Source organism: Engraulis encrasicolus, chromosome 8 (genome assembly GCF_034702125.1).
Source record: "Engraulis encrasicolus isolate BLACKSEA-1 chromosome 8, IST_EnEncr_1.0, whole genome shotgun sequence".
Taxonomy (NCBI): Eukaryota; Metazoa; Chordata; class Actinopteri; order Clupeiformes; family Engraulidae; genus Engraulis; species Engraulis encrasicolus.
This window is the reverse complement of record NC_085864.1, coordinates 31,879,805-31,902,061: the sequence shown is the minus strand read 5'-3', so window position 1 is coordinate 31,902,061 and position 22,257 is coordinate 31,879,805. Positions and strand designations below refer to the sequence as shown.

The 22,257-nt window shown below is 45.6% G+C and overlaps 1 protein-coding gene across 2 annotated transcripts in view; it reads left to right on the top strand.

Moving 5' to 3' along the window:
• pdgfd (platelet derived growth factor d) overlaps window positions 1–22,257 on the top strand; it is a 123,188-nt gene that overhangs the window by 64,270 nt on the left and 36,661 nt on the right. Inside the window, exons 2-3 of one of the 2 annotated variants that reach the window (XM_063205482.1) lie at window positions 1,896–2,082; window positions 8,330–8,507. In XM_063205482.1, the coding sequence (XP_063061552.1) occupies window positions 1,896–2,082; window positions 8,330–8,507 (365 nt within the window). Of the gene's footprint in view, window positions 1–1,877; window positions 2,083–8,329; window positions 8,508–22,257 lie in introns of both variants that reach the window. The other variant, XM_063205481.1, reaches the window with a different exon arrangement.

Below are 22,257 nucleotides of genomic sequence, written 5' to 3'. Positions count from 1 at the left end.
TTCCACATTCACATATCTTAATCTAAAGTTAAGATTTATGCAATCATGCCAAATGCTTCATACATTATTCAAAATGTTGTTGGTTAATTTATATATATATTATTATATATTGTTTCATTAATGTTACAGTCACACCGCAGGAAATTTGACATATAAACCTTTACATAAATCTTAACAAAAATGTTTCTTCTCATCTAAGACTAATATGAAACATAATGTACCACATCTTCTTTCATTGACATTTGTTTTTTAAAGGGAAATAACAGTTTTGTAGGTTTTTAACCAATGTTACGAAAAAACAAGGCGTCACGTCTCCCACCCATATATTGTAGCCGAAATTTACGCCTGCTGTCTGTTTTAGATCAGAGGAGCTAAACACAGGCCTCCACACCCTCCATTCCCCAAAGCCTTTCCATATCCATTGTTTGCATGGCCCACCCAGGAGGGGAGTGCAACAGATATTTGGACTAGCGTGGCTAAAACAATAGAGATTACTTAAGACAAGTCAATGGATTCAGTTTCCACCAGAGATGTGGCGGCTGTACATTGTAGCATTGACAACTTGTTTCAGACATTTGCAACAAAATTTGCGCTATGTAGACCTACCTGTGTGCGTGTGTGTGCGTGTGCACGTGCGTGTGTGCGTGTGTGTACAGTCAGACACAGATTTGTGTGGGTGTTTCTGCATTTGTAGACTGTGAATTCCTGTGGGATGTATGCCTGTGTGCTTGTTAATCAAATGTGTAGGGAAAAGGGCATCCAGTTATGTTCAATCCTATCAATTTTGTATATGCTGGTAGTTGTGATCTTGGGTCAGGGGAGGAGAAATAAATATAAATAGCTTGTGTTTTTGAAAAAAAACCCGTCTTGGACAGGCTTGGTTTGAAGATCAATACTTTTCTCCATTTGGCCAACAAATAAGCACGGAAACCATCACTCCGCTGTCTAACGTCTCAGCCAGAATGCAAAGCAGTAGGTCAGAAGGGAAAGGCCAGCGGGGCCAGAGCAGTATGGATGACTGTTTGAATGAAGTGCCAACGCACACAGACATTCACATTCACACTCACTCATGCATACATAGGCATGCTTGCACATACTCACGCGCACACACAAACACACGCACACACACACACACACACACACACACACACACACACACACACACACACACACACACACACACACACACACACACACACACACACACACACACACACACACACACACACACACACAGACACAGACACAGACACAGACACAGACACAGACACTTGCGCTCTCTCTCTCCTTTGCTCATACCCAGCTCTGGTCAGCATCACTGACACACTCCCCTGGTTGCGAGCGTAAACAGTCGTGGTTGTTCTGTTGTGTTTGGCACCGCTCACAAGCGCGTACACCCCTTTCCAATTTCCCTTTTGGCGTCCATGCTGGCAGGCAGTGCATTTGTTTCTAATCTAGATTAAATCCCTACTTTTATTTGGATAATTGTTTTAATTTGTGGGATTCCTGTTTCTATTATTTATCTATGCTAATCTTGGAGAAAATACAATGGTTTTAACATCTGGTTATGGAGAAATTAAGTTAGTCACTTCATGAATAGTGAAATTGGAAAATTGATATAGTGTTTGTAGAATGTTTGTATAAACTGTTATGATGTATTCTATGTGTTGTGTTTGTGTGTGCGTGTGTGTGTGTGTGCGTGTGCGTATGCATGCGTGTATGTGCATGCGTATGGTTGTGTGCGCGTCTGTGGTGAGTGTGTCTGTCTATTGTTGTCCACATGTTTGTGTTGTTGTTGCATGTGTTGTTGTTTTATTGTTGTCCTATCTCCGACGAACCAGCGCACTAACTTCTACGAGTTGTGACCTCACTAACAGACAGCAATCACCTCACAGACTTGTACCGGAAGGAGGAGAGCCTCAACGTGACGGCCGCCGGCCACCTGCACAGCCCGCGCTACCCCAACGCCTACCCCCGAAACCTGCTGCTCACCTGGCGCCTCTTCTCGCCGCCCAACACGCGCATCCAGCTGGAGTTCAACAGCCACTTCTGCCTGGAGGAGGCCGAGCACGACGTCTGCAAGTAAGGAGCTGGGGAACGAGGAGGATGGATGGATGGATGGATGGATGGATGGATGATTGATGTAGATAGCAGGTTTGTAGTGGTAAATAAGTAAACAGAATGGGAGGATGGAGGGTTGTAGAGGGTGAAGTTGAAGTAACTTGAGGGACTGTTTATGGAGTTCATAAACTTCAATTGCCATTTTGCCTGCATGTAAGGGTAGACGTGGAGACCAAGGCTGTGGTGTAGGGTGAACCTAATTAACCAAAAGGGTCATTTCACATCCATTGCCAGTTTGCCACAACAGAGATGTACCATCATGAAGCTGAGAACCTGTTGAAAAGGTTGGAATCTGCAAGAACTATTCCAGGTACTCAAAAACTACACAGCTTCTGCCCATTGTCAATGGACACAGTGGAAGTTAGGCCATTTTCAGCATTCAGAGAAGGCAGAGTTGAAAGAGTGAGCTCAGTAAAGGAATGTGTTACATTTTCAAGCATCAAAGGGTATGTTGTAGCTGTATATGATGGCAACTGGTGGCTAGCATGTGTTGAGGAATGTATGCCGAGCACTGGAGAGGTGAAACTGAACTTCCTGCATCCTCATGGACCATCTCCATCCTTCACTTTCCCTTCAGACAAGATAGACTTGTCATGGATCATCAGGATGTGCTTCTGGTAGTGGAACCTGTAACTGCAACGGGACGTACTTATACATTATCTACAAAAGACACAGCTGCTGCTTCAGATGCACTGGTAGAGTACAAAATGAGAGTGTAGCCATTGATTATCTCTTTAAAGTACGGTAAAGGGAAAATGACACAGGTACACAGAGAAGGAATGTTCAAACATTCACATATCATCATTTGGTGTGTATAAATGGACATCTTCCTTAGTTTCTGAAACCTGGGACCATAGAAACTGACCATTTTTGTTTTGTTTTTGTTTTGTCATGTGATGCTACTATGGTATTACCATATTATTAGTAAGTGGTCTGTATGATGCCATATTTGTGAGTCAAATTCTCTCTGAAATGAATAAAGAACCGAACACCAGCATTTGAGGTGTTGCTAATGACATTGCCGGCTACGTTTGGACAAGGAACTGGCCATTTTAAAATATAGTTTTTTTAGATATTCAATTTTTAATTTTTCAATTTATCATAATTCATATTCTGAGAGTTGTTGTATTCCAAGCTGATTGTGTAATATGTAGAACCAGAAAAGAGCTTTTAAATAACACCACAGGCATCTTTTTGTGACTAACACTGACTGATATATTCAAGGCTGAATGTATAGTGTCCTACCCTCACATGTGAACCTTTCCTAGTCTGTTTCTCCCTTAATATTAGTGTCAGATTCAAACCAATGCAGTTCTGGGGTGCTACCTTGCTACTGAAAAGGCACACCAAGTATGATCGAAATCCGGGTCGGTCGGGTCCCAAAGTGTCTGATTTCACGTGAAATGACCCGAATGAAGGACTGTGTAGAGATAAAACAAGATGAAAGATCATGGTTTGGGTATATTACCAGATGGAAAGATTCATCCAGAATTCTGTCAGATCCTGACCTGAATCCACATCTGTCCGACATTTCGAAAACATTCCCATGCACTACCGTCCACACCAGGGAAACCTTGTTACAAGAAGAAACTGGCCGACATCCATCAACAATCAACATTGTACCAAATTACACTGTGCTTAAGTGTGAGTTCAAAGACCAGCCCCCTGAGAAGCACAAATTCTCCATCAAACGTAGACTAGCCGAAAAGCATGAATTATTACCAATAACACAACTCCCCCACCAAGGACTTGACTGATTACAGGAGTGTGTGTGTGGGGGGCGGGTAAGCATTGGGAAAAATGAAAATACTTCAGGCCAATTACGCTGTTATCAGACCATAAAATCAAAATGTGAAGTAGCAAGAGGTTCCAATTCAAAAAAGTTAAAAGAAAATGTAATCTATTCATGCTGCAAATGTACTGTGCATCTGAAACTCCTTGGGGAATTTTACCCAAAGCAGTGCAGAGCAGAACACCGTCAGGCAGGCAGGCGCGTAACCAAAGTGCCTATCTGCTCAGTCTGTTAGTGTCTCAGAGATAAACTAATGAGGCAGGCAACATGGCCAAGAGAAAAGAGGAAACCAGAAGAACTGATGAATGGCAAGGAGACAAGGATGTGTGATGTCAGATATTTACTGCTTTGCAGATAGTGCCACTGAAAGGCATTGACGCGCGCGCGTGTGTGTGTGTGTGCGTGCGCATGCGTGTGCGTGTGTCTCTGTGTATTTCTGTGCATAAAATGTCTATGTGTGCAGTGCACACATGTGTACTATTTCTTGAGTGTACTATTTCCATCATAGAAAGGGTGTACCTGGGTCTGGGTCTGTGTTTCAAAAAGGAGGATGTCAATTTTCTTTAATGACCTGTGCATATGAAGAAGCTGACCATAGAAGCTCACTTGACTTGACTTGACTTGGAAAGAGTAACTCTGATGGACATGGACATAGTGTTACATGCCCAAGTCTCTCAAAGCTACTTTGGGTGAGGAGGTTGCAGGAGCAAAACACCCTTGGTGAAGATGGATTTATATACTGTATTTCTATTCATCAACTTCTCCTCCCTCACTCTGTCTCTTTCTTTCCTTCCATTTCTCGCCCTGTCCCTCTTTTCTCTCTCCCCCTCCCAGCCCATTCTCCCACTCTCACTTGTGTTCGCTTGCTCTCTCTCTCTCTCTCTCTCTCTCTCTCTCTCTCTCTCTCTCTCTCTCTCTCTCTCTCTCTCTCTCTCTCTCTCTCTCTGCCTATCCATCTCTTTGTCATTCTAAGCTCCTCTCTGATGGGGTCTCTCTCTCCCTGCTCCCCTATGTCATTCCTTATTCTCTCTCTCTCTCTCTCTCTCTCTCTCTCTCTCTCTCTCTCTCTCTCTCTCTCTCTCTCTCTCTCTCTCTCTCTCTCTCTCCGTAACTCTAAGCTACTCTCTGATGGGGTCTTTCTCTCTCCCTTGCTCTGTTCTACCTCTCTCTCTCTATGTCTGTCTTTCCCTCCTCTTTCTCTCTCCCTCTGTCTATCTCTACCTCTTTGTTACTCTAAGCTCTTCTCTGATGGGGTCGACCATGCCGCCTTAGAGCCTTAAATCAGCCAACTGTCTCTGTCTCTTTGTCTTGGAGCTGAAAACACGAGCAGTCGGCCTCACGCGGGGCCGGGAGACGGCAGACAGCAGACAGATGAGGGATATAGAGACAACAGAGCAGGGGGATGAGAGAGGGATGAAGGAGATGAAAGGGGCAAAGGGAGAAAGAAATGGAAAAGGATTTTTTAACTCTCAGACTCACTCTCTTAAATCTCTCTCTACTTTGTCCGTCTGTCTGTTTGTACGCATCTCTCTTTTTGTCTTTCTTGCTGCCTCTTTCTGTCTTTCTGTTTCTCTCTCTCGTTCTCTCTCTATCTCGTTCTCTCTCTCTCTGTCTGTCTGTCTCTCTCTCGCTCTTTCTCTCTCTCTCTCTCTCCGTCTGTCTCTGTCTCTGTCTCTCTCTCTCTCTCTCTCTCTCTCTCTCTCTCTCTCTCTCTCTCTCTCTCTCTCTCTCTCTCTCTCTCTCTCTCTCTCCCTCTCTCTCTCCCTCACTCTGTTTCTGTTTGCTTACCTATCTGGCAGTCTCCATCTGTCTGTCTTTACTGACTTTGCCATCTCTTGCAGACTTTTAAGACATCGTGCCCGCTGCTGCTGCAGCATTTGCAAAAAAAAAATCCCCAGCTCGCTCTGAATGAGTCACGCCTGTACCGGCGCACTGTGCCGCTTGTTATTGCTCTATTATGTAATTATGCATTTATACAGCTAATTATACAAGATGGGAATCGGTGGAGCACGCCAAGCCAAGCGCACTGTGCCTTTCTCTGGCTTGCTGTGGGCTGATGTGCCTCAGAGACATGTCAGCCAACCACCGGTGCCATGTCGCGAGCCTGTCCCACTGCCTACCACCACCACCACCAACACCACCACCACCACCACCACCACCACCACCAACACCACCACCACACATACGCATCCTACTGAGTTGTCTGTCTCTCTGCCTGCCTGCCTGTCTGTCTGTGTCTTTCTCACACTTTTTTCCTCTCTTCCTTCCTCTCTATATGATGGGCAGTCATGGGTGAGCGGTTAGGGCGTCAGACTTGCATCCCAGAGGTTGCCGGTTCGACTCCCGACCCGCCAGGTTGGTGGGGGGAGTAATCAACCAGTACTCTCCCCCATCCTCCTCCATGACTGAGGTACCCTGAGCATGGTACCGTCCCACCGCACTGCTCCCCATGGGGCGCCACTGAGGGCTGCCCCCTTGCACGGGTGAGGCATAAATACAATTTCGTTGTGTGCAGTGTGCAGTGTTCACTTGTGTGCTGTGGAGTGCTGTGTCACAATGACAATGGGAGTTGGAGTTTCCCAATGATTAAAAAAAACAAAAAAAATATTCCTCTTCCTATCCTGTACACACGTTTGCTCTCTCTCTTTCTCTTTCTTTCTCTCTGTTGCTAGGCCTGACTGTGTCTTTCTCACACCTGTGCCACCTACCACAACCACACATACTGTACACATCCTGAGGAGCTCTTTCTCTCTCTGTTTTCACACTCTCTCACTCTTTCTCACAGTCTCTCACAGTCTCTCATAGTCTCCATATCCATCTCCATCTCTTTCTCTCTCTTTCTTTCTCTCACCCTCTCTCTCTCTCACTCACTCACTCACTCTCACTCACTCACTCACTCACTCACTCACTCACTCACTCACTCACTCACTCACTCACTCACTCACTCACTCACTCACTCACTCACTCAGACAGACAGACAGACAGACAGACAGACAGACAGACAGACAGGCAGACAGACAGGCAGACAGACAGGCAGACAGGCAGACAGGCAGACAGGCAGACACAGTGAAGATATGTATGGCTCCTGTAGGCGTGTCATAGGCTAATACAGTATGAGTCTGCCTGCCATTAGGCCTACACTGTCCATTTTTGTTTATTGCACCAATATGGAACATTAGCTTTGTTGTCAGATTGTGCAAGTGAGTCAATTGTGCTGGTGCAGTGAGTAGAGACATTTTAATTGATGTAAATTCTATGAATATTAATATTTCTTTGTGTTGTGAAGAGACTGAGTCGCTGTTATTTATCCAGGTAGGCATAACTGTACTCTCGGAGTGGGAAAACAGTTTGTATGTTGCCAGAGATAGCCCATTACTCTGTAGGTGAGACACTGCAAGAAGAATTGTGAATACATGTACATTTCATATCAGGATATACAGTGGTGCTCATATGTTTACATACCCCAGCAGAATATACGCTTTCTTGGCAATTTCTCACAAAATATGAAGGATTACACAAAACCGTTTTTTTTTCACTCATTGCTAGTGACTGGCTTAAGATATTTATTCGCAATCTTCTGTGTTTACTCTTTCAAGAGCATGATCACAACCCAAACTACCCAAATGACCCTGTTCAAAAGTTTACATATCCTAAATTCTGATGCTGAATATGGTCCTGTTTAACACCATTGACCGCTCTAAATCTTTTGTGGTAGTTGTGGATAAGGCTCTTAATGTTCTCAGACGACACAGAAAGTCAAATCAACCCGTCATTAGCTTCAGAAAGAATAAAATGAAGGTTTTTCAGCGACCATCTCACTCTCCTGATCTTAACATCATTGAGCCACTCAGGGGAAACCTCAAATGTGAGGTTCCAGCAAGACACCCAAAGATATTATAGGAAACAACCATTTTGCCAGGAAGAATGTGCTGTTTTGTCATCAGAGAATATTAAAAGCCTTATCCACAACTACCACAAACAATTTAGAGCGGTCCTTGATGTTAAATAGGGCCATATTCAGCATCAGAAACTAGGGTATGTATGTAACTTTTGAACAGGGTCATTTGGGTAGTTTGGGTTGTGATCATGCTTTTGAAAGAGAAAACACAGAAGATTGTTAATAAATGTCTTCAGCCAGTCACTAGCAATGAGTGAAAAAAAAGGTTTTGTGTAATCCTTCATATTTTGTGAGAAATCGCAGAGAAAGCGTATATTCTGTTGGGGTATGTAAACATATGAGCACCACTGTATCAGGGGACGTCACCTGTCAGTCAATCTGATGTATCGAAAGTGCGTCATATTAGGGTAGCCTGTCTTACTGCTGTTTATTTCTCTCTCTCTCTCTCTCTCTCTCTCTCTCTCTCTCTCTCTCTCTCTCTCTCTCTCTCTCTCTCTCTCTCTCTCTCTCTCTCTCAGGTATGACTATGTGGAGGTGGAGGACATCTCGGAGACGAGTCCCATTATCCGGGGCCGCTGGTGCGGCACCAAGGCCCCCTCCCACATCACCTCCAAGACCAACGTCCTCAAGGTCACCTTCAAGTCCGACAACTACTTTGTGGCCAAGCCGGGCTTCAAGCTCCATTACTCTCTACTGGTGAGTGCCTGTCATGGAACGCACACAAACACACACACATACAGTGCCCTCCATAATTATTGGCACCCCTGGTTGAGATGTGTTTTTTAGCTTCCAATTATTTTATTTTTTTTCTAAATAATATGGGACCTTAATGGAAAAAAAGAGAAAAATCCAACCTTCAATACAAGTGCATTTATTCAGTGGGGAAAAAATCCCACATAAAGAAATAATTATTTGACATCAAATAATGTGTGTCACAATTATTAGCACCCCTGGTGTTAATATTTTGTACAACCCCCTTTTGCCAACAAAACAGCACCTAATCTTCTCCTATAATGTTTCACAAGATGGGAAAAGACAGAAAAAGGGATCTTCAGCCATTCCTCTTTGCAGAATCTCTCTAAATCATCCAGAGACCTGGGTCCTCTCCTCTGTACTCTCCTCTTCAGCTCACCCCACAGGTTCTCAATGGGGTTGAGGTCAGGGGACTGAGATGGCCATGGGAGGAGCTTGGTGAACCATTTCTGTGTAGATTTGGCCATATGTTTAGGGTCATTGTCTTGCTGAAAGACCCAGTGACGACCCAGCTTCAGCTTTCGGGCAGAGGGCAACAGATTTTGATTTAAAATGTCCTGGTATTTCAAAGCATTCATGATGCCATGCACCCTAACAAGGTTCCCAGGGCCTTTGGAAGCGAAACAGCCCCACAGCATCACTGACCCACCCCCATACTTCACAGTGGGTATGAGGTGCTTTTCAGCATGCGCATCTTTCGTGGTACGCCAGACCCACTTAGAGTGTTTGTTGCCAAAAAGCTCAATCTTGGTCTCATCTGACCAAAGCACACGGTCCCAGTTAAAGCCCCAATACCGCTTGGCGAACTCCAGAAGCTTGCGTTTATGATTGTGAGTGAGGAAAGGTTTTCTCCGTGCATGCCTCCCAAACAGCTTGTTGGCGTGTAGACAGCGCCTGATGGTTGATTTGGAGACTTTGTGACCCCAGGATGCTACCATTTGTTGTAATTCTGTAACAGTGAGCTTTGGAGATCTTTTGATTTCTCTTACCATCCTCCTCACTGTGCGTGGTGGCAAAATAAACTTGGGTCCTCGTCCAGGCTTGTTTACCACTGTTCCAGTTGTTTTGAACTTCTTAATTATTCCTCTCACAGTGGATATGGGCAGCTGCAGTTGAGTGGCAATCTTCTTGTAGCCTCTGCCTGACCTGTGAAGGTCGACGCACATCTGCCTCACTTGTATGCTGTGTTCCTTTGTCTTTCCCATGTTTAAGAGTGGATAAGAGAAATGGCCTCGGTGTCACGTCATATTTATACCCCAGGGAAACAGGAAGTTATGAATTACTAATTAAATGTTCCTACATACTCTGGTAAACTTTGTAAACTACTGTAGAAATGACAGAAATGCTTCAATTATATTTATTTCCTGGGAATTGTTAAGGGTGCCAATAATTGTGGAACAGGTGATTTAATGAAAAATAATTATTTTTTAGTCAGGGATTTTTTTATTTTCTTATAATTCATTTGAGTTGAAGGCTACATTTTCCTACAATTTTCAGTGTGACAGTATTCTTCTGCAATAAACACTGAATTTATTTTAAGGCTTTTAACACATCTCAACCAGGGGTGCCAATAATTATGGAGGGCACTGTATGCTTCAAAGTGTCTCCTCACACACACACACACACAGACACACACACGCACTCACGCACACACACACACACACACACACACACACACACACACACACACACACACATTCACACACACATTCACACACACACACACACACACACACACACACACACACACACACACACACACACACACACACACACACACATTCACACACACACACACCTAGAAAATACGTAGCCAGGGAAATGTCATTATGAAATGTCATTATAACTACAAGCTGCTGCTGCTGCCATCAAGGAAGTAGTGGTGGTGACACGGATGTGAATGTTGGGATATATAGTTAATGTCAGATGAGCTGAACTTAAGTTGAACTGACAGCCAATTGCCTTACTCCAGAACAAGTGAGCGCAGCGCAGCACAGCACACTGCTTGCACCCTCCTCTTCTGGCACATACACGTGGAGATTCTTCTCACATTTAGGGTAATGCGTCCTGCCAATGAACAGACAAGCAGTGTTGCCAGATTGGGCGGTTACCCGACCAATTGGGCTGCTTGGGATGGCCGTCTGCGGGTAAAAACGGGAAAAATCGGCCATTTGGCGTTTTTTTCTGCAGTTTTATGCCCATAGAAATCAATGCAATTTGTTGAAATTGGGCGGAATTTAGCGCCTCTTGGCGATTTTTGAGCACTTTTTGGGCGGGACTTGATCAGACACATCTGGCAACACTGCGGACAAGAACTCCCTCCAGCAGCAGCCTTGGAGAAGGTGGAAGGAAGCAGGCTCAGCAGATCCATCGCGACAAAAAAACGCAACGTCCTCTACAGTACAAAATCAATGTGCTCATGTCTAATATTGTCTGTGAGTTTGATGGGATGCGATGAGGATGATCATATGAAGTGACGTCCACTAGGATGTCATCACCCCAAATTTATAGGAGGGTTGTGTGTATATACGTGCGTGTGCGTGTGCGTGTGCGTGTGCGTGTGTGCGTGCGTGTGCGCGTGCGTGTCTGCGTGCCTGCGTGCGTGTGCGTGTGTGTGCGTGCGAGCAAGAGAGCCAGAGGGAGAGAGAGTGTGCATGTGGGACAGGAAGTCAGTGATTTAGTGAGTTGCTACAACATGATATCACCACAGCGGGCTCATGTCTTCTGGCCAAATTTTACCAAACTTTTGTGGCAAGGAGACAATGTTGCACACTGTTACAGCAATGCGAATGAACCATTGCAAGCCGTTGCAAAAGCCACCTGACAATGGCAGTAGACTTATGGCGCACTCCAAGTCTGACAAGTTATACAGTAAAGTTCCATCTCCTGACATTTGTGCCTCGTTGTTCCACAGCATATCGAAACGCAGCGCCAGAGTTTGGTGTGAAGTGGTGGAGAAGACCCAAGTGTTCCTTTTTTAATTTAGCGTTAAAAAGCTCCCCCTTGGCTTCAGAGTACTTTGTGTGGCACTAACTTGAAGGCTTTTAAACAGTTAGAGTCTCAGCCTCTCCGCGCATCTCTCAGGGCACTTCTCAAAACCTAGTGCGCACACTTCCAAGTGTATTCAGCCTAATTAGTCACGGCCAGTGATTGGATACTCTTTATTAGTCACACCCAGTGATTGGATACTTTTTGGTGAACTCTACGGAGTATCCAATCACTGGGCGTGACTAAGGCTGATACACTAAGAAGTGTGCGCACTAGGTTTTGAGAAATGCCCTCAGTCTCAATCATGGCTGGCTTTGCTGAGACTGCCCCCCTGCCTTTAGCCCATTCACAGTCACCTCTGCCTAACGAGGCACATTCATCCTTATAAAAACAAGCTCATTATGCTCCTTTTAAGAGGATGCTCTCACTATAAGAGGGCCTGGGACGGCACCAAAGAGAGCCATTTTCGTCGCCAGGATGGAGAAAGGTTTAATGGACTTCTGTGCTAAAAAGAGGACCTTCTGGGTGAGTGGTGACGGTGCTGTTGAGAAGTGATTTGGCCAACATAGATTTGTGGATGAATGTCGTGTGCTGCTCATCCTTGGCAGCCATGATAGGCCTTAGGGTTTTTTTTTTTTACTGGCTCAGATTCTTGGTTTTAAGGGGAGATTTAGATGTGAAGATGTTCCCATGGTTTCCAGGCACATAATCATCTCCCACTGCTCTTCCTCTTTTCTCCTCCTCCCCCTCCCCTCCTCCGTTTGTTCTCGCACCTCTCTGTCTCACATCGCTGTCTAACGTCTCTCTCTCGCTCACTCTCTCGCTCCTCTCTCTTTCTCACATCTCCGTGTGCCGTCTCTCTCTCCTCTCAGTTTCTCCCATCTCTGTCTCCCATCTCTCTCTCTCGCTTTCTCCTCTCCTTCTCACATCTCTCTCTCTCTCTCTCTCTCCCCCCCCACACCTCTGGTTTTTCTCATATTTTCAAATTCTCTATCGTCTTGCTGTTCTCTTCATCCCCTCACGAAGCACTTGACTTTGTTTCCACCACAAATTACACTCAGCCTCTCAGCTCGTGCCTGCCTGCCTGCTCGTTCACCCCAGCTCATTCCGAGATTTTTTTTTTAAAACTCAACTCTTTTCCATTTTGGCTTTTCTGCATCTTTTCATCTCGCACTCTGTGAGGCTCCTCTCCCAAGATTGTCTGTCTGTCACTTCTTTCTCTCTCTCTCTCTCTCTCTCTCTCTCTCTCTCTCTCTCTCTCTCTCTCTCTCTCTCTCTCTCTCTCTCTCTCTCTCTCTCTCTGTGCGCATGTGCAGCGTGTGAGTGTTGGCTGGGAGCGTGTGAGTGCGTGAGTGGCGGCGAGTTTTCCACTTTCTTTTCCTTTTTCTATGTTAGGATAGTGGTAGGCTGTTTTAAAACTTTGTGTTGCTACATAACGCTCTAGCGTTTGGGCGCTTGCCCAGACGCTGTAATGGCCTCTGGTGCGGATGGTTTTGCAGACCTGTCTCCCCGACATGGCTGTAAGTGTATGCCACCGGACGATTCTATCTCAGTTGAAGATGTTTTAGAAACAATTGCAGCTGAGGTCGGGTCGGGAAATATTGTTTCGGCTTCTAGAATGAACAGGGCGGTTGTCTTTTTTCTGAAGGAAATTGTGATGGTTGACTCTTTGGTCCAAGCGGGTATTACGGTAAAGGACCAGTTCCTGTCCGTATTGCCGCTGTCAAATCCCTCTAAGAAAGTGATCCTTTCAAATGTGCCACCCTTCATTCCTGATCCCATGCTCACAAGCATTTTGGGTAGATACGGGAGAATAATTAGCCCTCTTAGAAAGATCCCTCTTGGGCTAAGGAATCCTGACCTGAAACATGTAATGTCCTTCCGACGCCAAACTTTAATGATAATGAAACCGGAATTTGAGAAGTTGGATGTGTCTGTAAAACTTTCTATAGCGGGAAAAGATTACATGATCTTTATAAGCAATGATTCCATGAGGTGTTTTGGATGTGGGAAACCAGGCCACGTTAAGCAGGAGTGTCAGGCTGGTAAAGAGGCTGATAGGAGTGGTGTTGGGCCAGGCTCGGCACCTTCTCCTGAGGCGCCTCCTCGAACGGCGGATACCCCTCAGCCCGGTGCGCAAACTGATTCCCAAAATGCTGCCCCTGAACCTCCCCAAGCGGCTGATGTACCTCAGACTGGTGGACATACTGTTTCCCAAAATGTGCCCCCTGTGCCCACTGAGAGCGAGTCTCCCACAGGCACTGAAAGTGGGGTAGTGACTGAAGTGGTGCAAGCACAGGAGGAGGAGCACGCGTCTGCGGCCGGTCCAGACCCCGCCAGCGCTGAGGTGGGCTCTGTGAGCGGGGAACGCGTTAACCCCGAGTCACAGATGCAGCACGAAGTGCAGAGTGAGGAGAATCTGGCGTCCGAGGCCAATGATGTACAATTTGAAGATTTTTCAGATTGTGAGAGTGATGGCTCAGATATGAGGACAATGCGGCCGGGGAAGTGGATGGTGCTAAACGATATTATTCAGTGACGGAGTTAAATAATTTTCTCGATCTGACTTTCGGTAAACGAAATGTAAAAATTGATAACTGGTTTCCCAATCTTGAACTCTTTGTAGAATCATGTGCAATGGCAATGAGAACATGTACACGCGAGGAACTTGATCAACAGAAACGCTACAGAATAGACAAAATAGTCGGGGCTGTTAAAAGACAAATAAAGCAACGACGCGCGGCAAAGCGCAGACGAAGACGCTAAAGTAATAATGATGATGAACGCTGTGATTTGCTTTAGGCTTGCTTTTATAGCCCTTATGACGGTCCTCAATATTGGCTCATTAAATATTAATGGTTGTAGGGGGGTCGCCAAGCGAGGTGATCTTTTTACCTACTTGCAGCTAAAAAAAGTTGATGTAGTGCTTCTGCAAGAGACGCACACAGATAATGCGAATGAAGCACAGTGGGCAAGGGACTGGAACGGAGGGGTCTATTTGAGCCATGGCACCAACCTTAGTGCGGGAGTCGCGGTTCTTTTGTCGCCAAAAATTACTTGCAAACCTAATATTATTGAGGTGGTGCAAGGACGCATTCTTAGAGTGGATTTGACTCTAGGAGATAAGCCTTTTTCATTTTTTAATGTTTATGCACCCAATGATGGCAAAGAAAGAATGCTTTTTTTTAATCAGTTAGCTGATGCATTAGCAGTCTGCCCCCAGGGAAATGTGGTTTTGGTAGGGGGGGATCACAACTGCACGGAAAATCACGTGATTGACCGAAATCATGATGAGCCACACCCCCAGTCTGCTGAAGTATTGAAATCATTGGTAAATAGATTTAATCTGGTTGACTTGTGGCGAGATGCCTCCCCTGGCGTCAGACAGTATAGTTGGCTGAGAATGAGCTCCACTCAGGTGACTGCAGCCAGGCTTGATAGATTTTATGTGGGAGCTGAACATAGAGGCTTGTTTTATAATAGCTCCATTTCACCCACTTTTCTCTCTGATCATCAGTATATTTCTTTATCTGTTTCTATCCAAGCAAAAGAGCACTTTTTCTCACACTGGCATTTTAACACTAAGCTACTTCAGGATCACTCTTTTATTCACGCCTTTACATCTTTTTGGGAGAGTTGGAGAGAGGAGAAGTCCAGGTTCTCATCCCTTTCGCAATGGTGGGATGTGGGCAAAGCACAAATAAAAGCCTTTTGTCTGCAGTATACTGCCCATAGTACAAGGATATTAAAAGAGAAGATGCTGGCATTAGAACATGAAATTGCCAACCAAACGAACAATGTTATTGGTGCCTGGACTGACGCAAGGACTGATGCAGTGCAGAGGAATATGCTACTTCTGAAAAACCTCATGGAGGAGAGGGGTAAAGGAGCCCTAGTAAGGGCCCGTTTTTGTCAGTTCAATGACATGGATGCTCCAACTGCTTTCTTTTTTGGATTGGAGAAAAAAGCTCAAGAACAAAAAAGGATTACCCACCTCAAGCTGCCGGATGGCAGGGACACTTTGGACCAGAGGGAAATAAGAGCGCATGCTGTCTCCTATTATGAGGCCCTGTACCAGGCGGGGAGTTGCGAGGCTGAGGCCATGGAGGCGCTGTTGCAGGGTTTGCCACAGCTAGCTGATGGGCAGAGGCAAAAACTTGATGGTGTGCTGTCCTATGAGGAAATATCCAAGGCTGCCTCAGAGCTTAACACAGGGAAGGCTCCGGGGCTGGATGGCCTGCCAGCTGAATTTTTCCAAGCAATGTGGAATATAATAGGGACGGACCTGCACAGTGTGTTCTTCGAGTGTTTTTCCCAGGGGAGGCTTCCTGTAAGCTGTCGGAGGGCAGTACTGACTCTATTGCCAAAAAAGGGGGACTTGGGGTACCTCAAGAATTGGCGCCCGGTTTCCCTACTGTGCGCAGATTTCAAGATTATATCCAGAGCGCTAGCAAATAGACTTAAGGAGTGCATGGCGTCGCTTATTCACGAGGACCAGTCATATTGTGTACCGAAAAGGACAATTTTTGATAATTTGTTTTTAGTGCGGGACATAATTACAACATCAAGGATACACTCAATTGATCTTGGTCTCTTCTCTTTAGACCAGGAGAAGGCCTTTGACAAAGTCTCGCACATGTACATGCTAAAAACTCTGAAAGCCTTTGGGTTTGGGGAGGGGTTTGCGTCATACATCTCGTTGCTGTACAAGGATGTGTACAGTATGTTGAAGATCAATGGATCTTTGACAAGGCAGTTCCCAGTCAGCAGGGGCATTCGCCAGGGTTGCCCTTTGTCCGGGCTGCTCTACTCTCTTGCAATCGAGCCCCTGCTGGGGCATTTGAGGAAGCATCTAACTGGAATAACCGCACCGGGCTGCCCTCTCTCACCTCCTGTCAAACTCACAGCTTATGCTGATGATGTGACGGTGGTGATAAGGAACGACAATGACATTGCTGTCCTGTTGTCGGCTCTGGACCTTTTTGGAAGAGCTACATCAGCCAGCGTCAATTGGGATAAATGCACTTCCCTTCTGTTGGGGGATTGGGCAGACACCCCGCCTCCAAAGTTGCCCAAAACATGTGTATGGGGGAAGGGGGGTTTCAAGATCCTTGGGGTGTTTTTGGGGTCGGATAAGTATATGGCCAAAAACTGGGAGGGGCTTTTGGACAAAGTCAAGGGGAGACTACACAAATGGAGGTGGGTGCTGCCCCAACTATCGTACAGAGGCCGGGTTCTGGTGATTAACAATCTAGCTGCCTCTATGCTCTGGCACAAGACCACAGTGCTGGATCCACCCAGTGAACTCATTGGGTCAATCCAAAGGGAATTTATTAATTTTTTTTGGGATGGTTACCACTGGTTGGCTCCTGGGGTGTTGCATTTGCCTTTGTCTGAGGGTGGGCAGGCGTTAATACATGTGGAGTCAAAGGTGTTGGCACTGCGTCTTCAGACACTTCAAAGACTGCTGTATTCACCAGAGGGTACACCATGGGTGCAATTTGGACTGGCAGTACTCAGGAAAGCAGGGGGTGGGCTGCTTGATAAACACCTGGTGTTGATGGACTGTGACTGGGCGCAGAGAAGAGTGCAGCCCCACTCCTCCTTCTACAGCTCGGTGTTCAAAGCTCTTGGACTTTTAAGTATGTCAAGGGAGGGTGATGTTCATTTTGGGGCAGAAGAACCTTTGTTTTATAACAAGTTTCTTGGGGCACAGCAGGGTTTTTCACCTTTGTTAATTGACCTGTTCATTGGGCGGGGTTTTTCAAGGGTAAGAGACCTGCTAGACCTACCAAATGAGGGGTGGAAGCCTGTTGAGCTATTGGCGCAACAGCTGGGGTTCAGGTCACTGAGGACTATGGGAAGGCTGCTGGGGAGCTTAAAGGATTCATTGCCGGACGGGTTAAGGCTGTCCCTTGGGCCAGGCGCGGCCAGGGGTGTGGGTACAGACACGCCGGTTTTTCCTGATTTTAAGATATCCCCAAAATTCACTGGGGTAGGGGTGCAGGTGGGCTCACTGCTTAAATGGACAGACTGTACTGGGCTGGGTTTTTGTACAGTTGGGAAGAGGCTGCTATACCATGTGTGTGTGAAGAGCACTTACGGTTCGCAACTCATTGGGCGGCCAGACACTAAGTGGAGGACTTTTCTGGGTGCCGGCCAATCCGCAGCACCTTCTTGGAGGACTTTGTATAAAAGCCCGATCCCCAAACGAGCTGGTGACCTTCAGTGGCGCATCCTACACTGTGCTATGGCCACAAAGGTGTTTCTTGCAAGGTTGGGGGGTGGGGTCTCTAACCTTTGTACATCATGCAACGTACCTGACTCTGTGTTCCATGTCTTTTCTGAATGTATAAAATTAAGTCCATTGTTCTGCACGCTCACACGAGTTTGCGCTAGATTTGGTTTCATTTTTTCAAAGGAATTGTTTATTTTTGGCGTGAAGTACTCAAAGAAAGCTGCATCTGTATGTACATGTTTAAATTTTCTTGTTGGTCAAGCCAAGATGGCTGTGTGGAAATGTCACAGGCTAGAGCAGGAGGGCAAAACAGTGGAACAAATTGACATGTTCAAAATGTTAGTTGAGGCAAGGATCTCAGCAGAATTTGCCTATTTTCAACTTACTAACAACATTGATATGTTTGGAAAGAAATGGTGTATGGACAAAGGCTTGTGGATAGTTGATAGTAGCCATAAGCTACGCTTCATTTGGTAATAATGTGGTTGTATTCATGTGATGGGATGATGATGGGGTGGGGCAAGGGCTGTAAGGTTTGTTGTGGTTATGAGGGAGAGGGCTCCTCCCTTCACTATGCTGGATTTTCGACCTATGGAGTTGGCTATATCCTGTAATGTAAAATAGTGAAGGTGTCACAATAAACGATGTGTTAAAATTCAAAATTCTCTCTCAGTGTTCAATTGACACAACACAGTTTACTGTCCCATCTCTCTGCTGTCTCTCCCTCTCTCCCTCTCTCTCTCTCTCTCTCTCTCTCTCTCTCTCTCTCTCTCTCTCTCTCTCTCTCTCTCTCTCTCTCTCTCTCTCTCTCTCTCTTTCTCTTTCCCTCTCTCCCTCTCCCAATCCTCTAATAGCTTTCCCACTCATCTGGTTCACACTTAGCCTGACCTTCTCTCACTTTCTCTGTCTCTATCAATTTGTCATTTCATAACGCCCTTCGTCTCGCCCCTCATACTTCACTGTCTGTCGCTTTGTCATTTCACAGTGGTGTCACCTATGGCATGTCCTCCTCTACTCAGAATCTCCTATTATTAGCTTGGATGTATATGTCACTTTGGATAAAAAACGTCTGCTAAGTGTAATGTAATGCTATGTAATACCTCATAGCACCGCGTGTTTTACTACTTTACCACTTAACAGTCTCATTGCTGGAGGACACCAGAGGTGTGTAGATCAGTAACTACCCTCAAAGCTTAGAAACCCCTAAGCAATTAGTCCCTAGTCCTACTATCCACTCTGTCTCACTGATAAAACTCCGGTCACACCACTGAGTTTCGTACTCCTTAAACCTGTTTGGGTCTTAAACCTTATGTCGGCATGCTCTCCGGATCAGTCTTCAGGCAGCATCCTTAAATTACTCCTCCAATAATTGGGGTTCTACATCTTACAGGAAGGAAGGGAAAACCTTTTAAGTTGCACTCAAAGTTATATTTATATCTCAGTACTCCCAACTCTGTGGTGTTTTGTCCCTCCGGGGTACTGGGTCTTGATTAGTGGATTTGGTATCTCTCAAGTGCTTCAAACTATGAACAGTCAGTCAGCGAGCACTGCGGCAGGCTTTATCCCTTGTGCCTGACTGAGTTGGCTGATGAAGCGATCCTCTCAACACCCAGGATCTGTTCTCGGCACTGTCTGACTGGGCTGCCTCTTCTTGGCAGCAGGGCCACTGACAGATTTTGCTGGGCCCAGGACAAAGCCATCTGAAAAGGCCCTCTACCCAATACATGCAATGTAATGAGGACCCAATTCTGGGCCCCCTATATCTCCCAGGGCCCAGGACAACATAACCACCACCCCTGTCGGCGGGCTTGCTTGGCAGTCTTCCAATTCATTCTGCAAATGGGAAAAAAGATGATGGGGTGGGATTGTCCAGTCCTCTCCTCCCAGACACCATGGTGTTTTCTTTTCCTTTGGCAAGCCAGAGTCTGCTACTTCTTGCTTATTGCCCACGCACAGCCTTGTCCTAAATGCATGATAGTAATGGTAGCGTTGGGGTATCTAACACTATCAATCTATGGTAATGAGAGAAGTGTAGGGTTGGGCAGATGATGAAATGATTTCAGAAGCTGGAAATGGAAGAATGGTGTGTGACCGTGTGAGACAGAAAGAATGGGGAAGGGCAAAACAGCAGTTGTTTGATTCCCATTTCCTTGACAACTGTTCTGCCACTCCTGAGCAGTGACATTGGAGTGATAAAATTTGCAAGATGGGAGACACGTGGAGAGAACAAAAATAGGAAATATGGCAGCTTTTTTTAAAAGAAAAAAATATAGCACATTATTTTTTTCATCTTTCATTCTCATTCTCAAGTCATTCTCAAGAAGTTCTGACTCTGCTCCGCCTGTCCTATAGTTTCTCCTCTTTTCCAGTTAATGTTTTGTTTTCCATCGTATCTCTCTCTTTCTCTCTAACTCTCTCTTACTCTCTCTTACTCTCTCTCTCATTCTCATTCTTTATCTGTCTCTTATACTCACTTTTCAGTGTCTCCATAACACTGTCTCTGTTCTCTCTCTCAATTCAATTCAAATATGCTTTATTGGCATGCCTATTGGTAATAGCGTTGCCGAAGCTTAGAGATAAAAGTAGGTACACACAAAAGTGGGTAACAGAACATTACGTAAGGGTTAACGTTCGGCGAGAAGGTCGCTACCGTGGAATAGCAGCACGACAGAGAGAATCTTTAGACCCCGACGCGGAGCGGTCGCTATTCCACAAAGCGACCGACTCGCCGAAAGTTAACCCGCTTATTATATGGATATACTTAAATGATTCACACATGGCGGGGACATTTCTTTAGGCCTATTTAATGTTAAGATTGTTGCTGCGCAAAACAAAACAGTGCCGTTGTGAAACACCGCTAGGCAACAGCTAGGTAGCCAGGACAACAGGTGTTGTCTATCACAGCAGCTGATTACAGTCTTGTTGAAAAGTCGCTTTAGCAGTGAAAAGTCTTGTTGCCATTGACAGCGGTCTGTTATAGACCAACCCGTCCGTTATCGAAAAATAACAGACGTGCGAACGTTGGGGAGCCCCGTTGAAATGAATGGAGCATTCGACCGATGACGTCACACCATATAATAAGGTCAATTAATAACATTAAGCATACATGTGAGCATACATCTCTCTTAAGCATACATCTCTCTCTCTGTCTCTCTCTCTTTACCTCTCCATCACCCACAATTCTATTCGTTCTCTTGAAAAGTATTCATCTCTCTCCCTTTCTCTACCCCACCCTCCCTCTCCCTCATCCTCTCCCTCTCCATCTCCCTCTCCCTCCCTCTCCCCCGTTGACAATCTCCAACTCTCTCTCCTCCTCCCTCCTCCTCCGAACTCCTCATCTTTTTATATGCCTGTGTCAACCACGTCCAGCAGATTTACTGAAGCGTTGATTAGCATGGACCCCTTAAGTCCTCACGGCGCTAGCTGGCTGGCTCCTCCACACTGGCTCTGCCTTGCTGTAGCAGCAGCAGCAGCAGCAACGGCAGCCTCCCTCCCTTATCTTCCCCCCCGTGCTACTTTAGTTTATGAGGGGGAGGACGCGCTGAGAACATGCTCCGGGGTGCAATCGCAGCCACCATTAATTACTCTATTACGGTGGCCCACAAATCACAAACATTATACCCGACCGAAGAGGCCTTAAAGCCGCATAGCCTATAGCAGCAGCAGGCAGACAGCCCTGGTGGAACATGATATTGTTTTGGAGGACTCCTTGCTCTTTGCTACTGTGTTTATGTCTTGACGACGTTGTAATTTCTCATATGACAATGTTTATGCATGACTAAGAGAGGTTTTTTTGTGGGATGAGGGATTGCTTGTCTGTTTTGCATGTAGCCTGTTGTCTGTTGGTATGCTGAGTGACCTCATGATTTCTTGAAAAAAGGTAGGTAGGCCAACCACTTATTTTGATAGGCCACCCATTAAGACACTAGATACGCTTTGTTGGCTATTGGTTTTCTTTTGTTTACATGATTTAATACCCAACCCCTTAACTTTCAACATAACAAGGCACACAATGGATGGTCAACATATAAATACAGTATCCATAGGCAATCTAAAAATATATGATTTGGACTATCTGCTTTGACAAGCAAAGTCGACTTAATTCACATTTGTAAAATAGTCCCATCATGTATGTGATCATAAACAAATAAACACAGCAAGCTCAACAAAGCCCCATGTAACAGGCCACTTTTTCACTTTGAATCCCTGCCCGGCAACATTGACAAATAAGCGCGACAGGTTGCTTACACATGTTGTTGGCATACCCACCATCCTTTCCCCTCCCAAGTGATACAAAGAGGAAAAAAAACAAGAACACAGAAAGCAGCTGGTAACACACCACAGTATTTGATAGAATAACGGTCACACTCGCAGGCCGTGCAGTCATACAGGCCAAGCGTTAAAAAGATCTTCTAAGCAAGTTAAGAGAGAGCGGTGAGTGACTGTTCCTTATGTGCTTAACCTCCC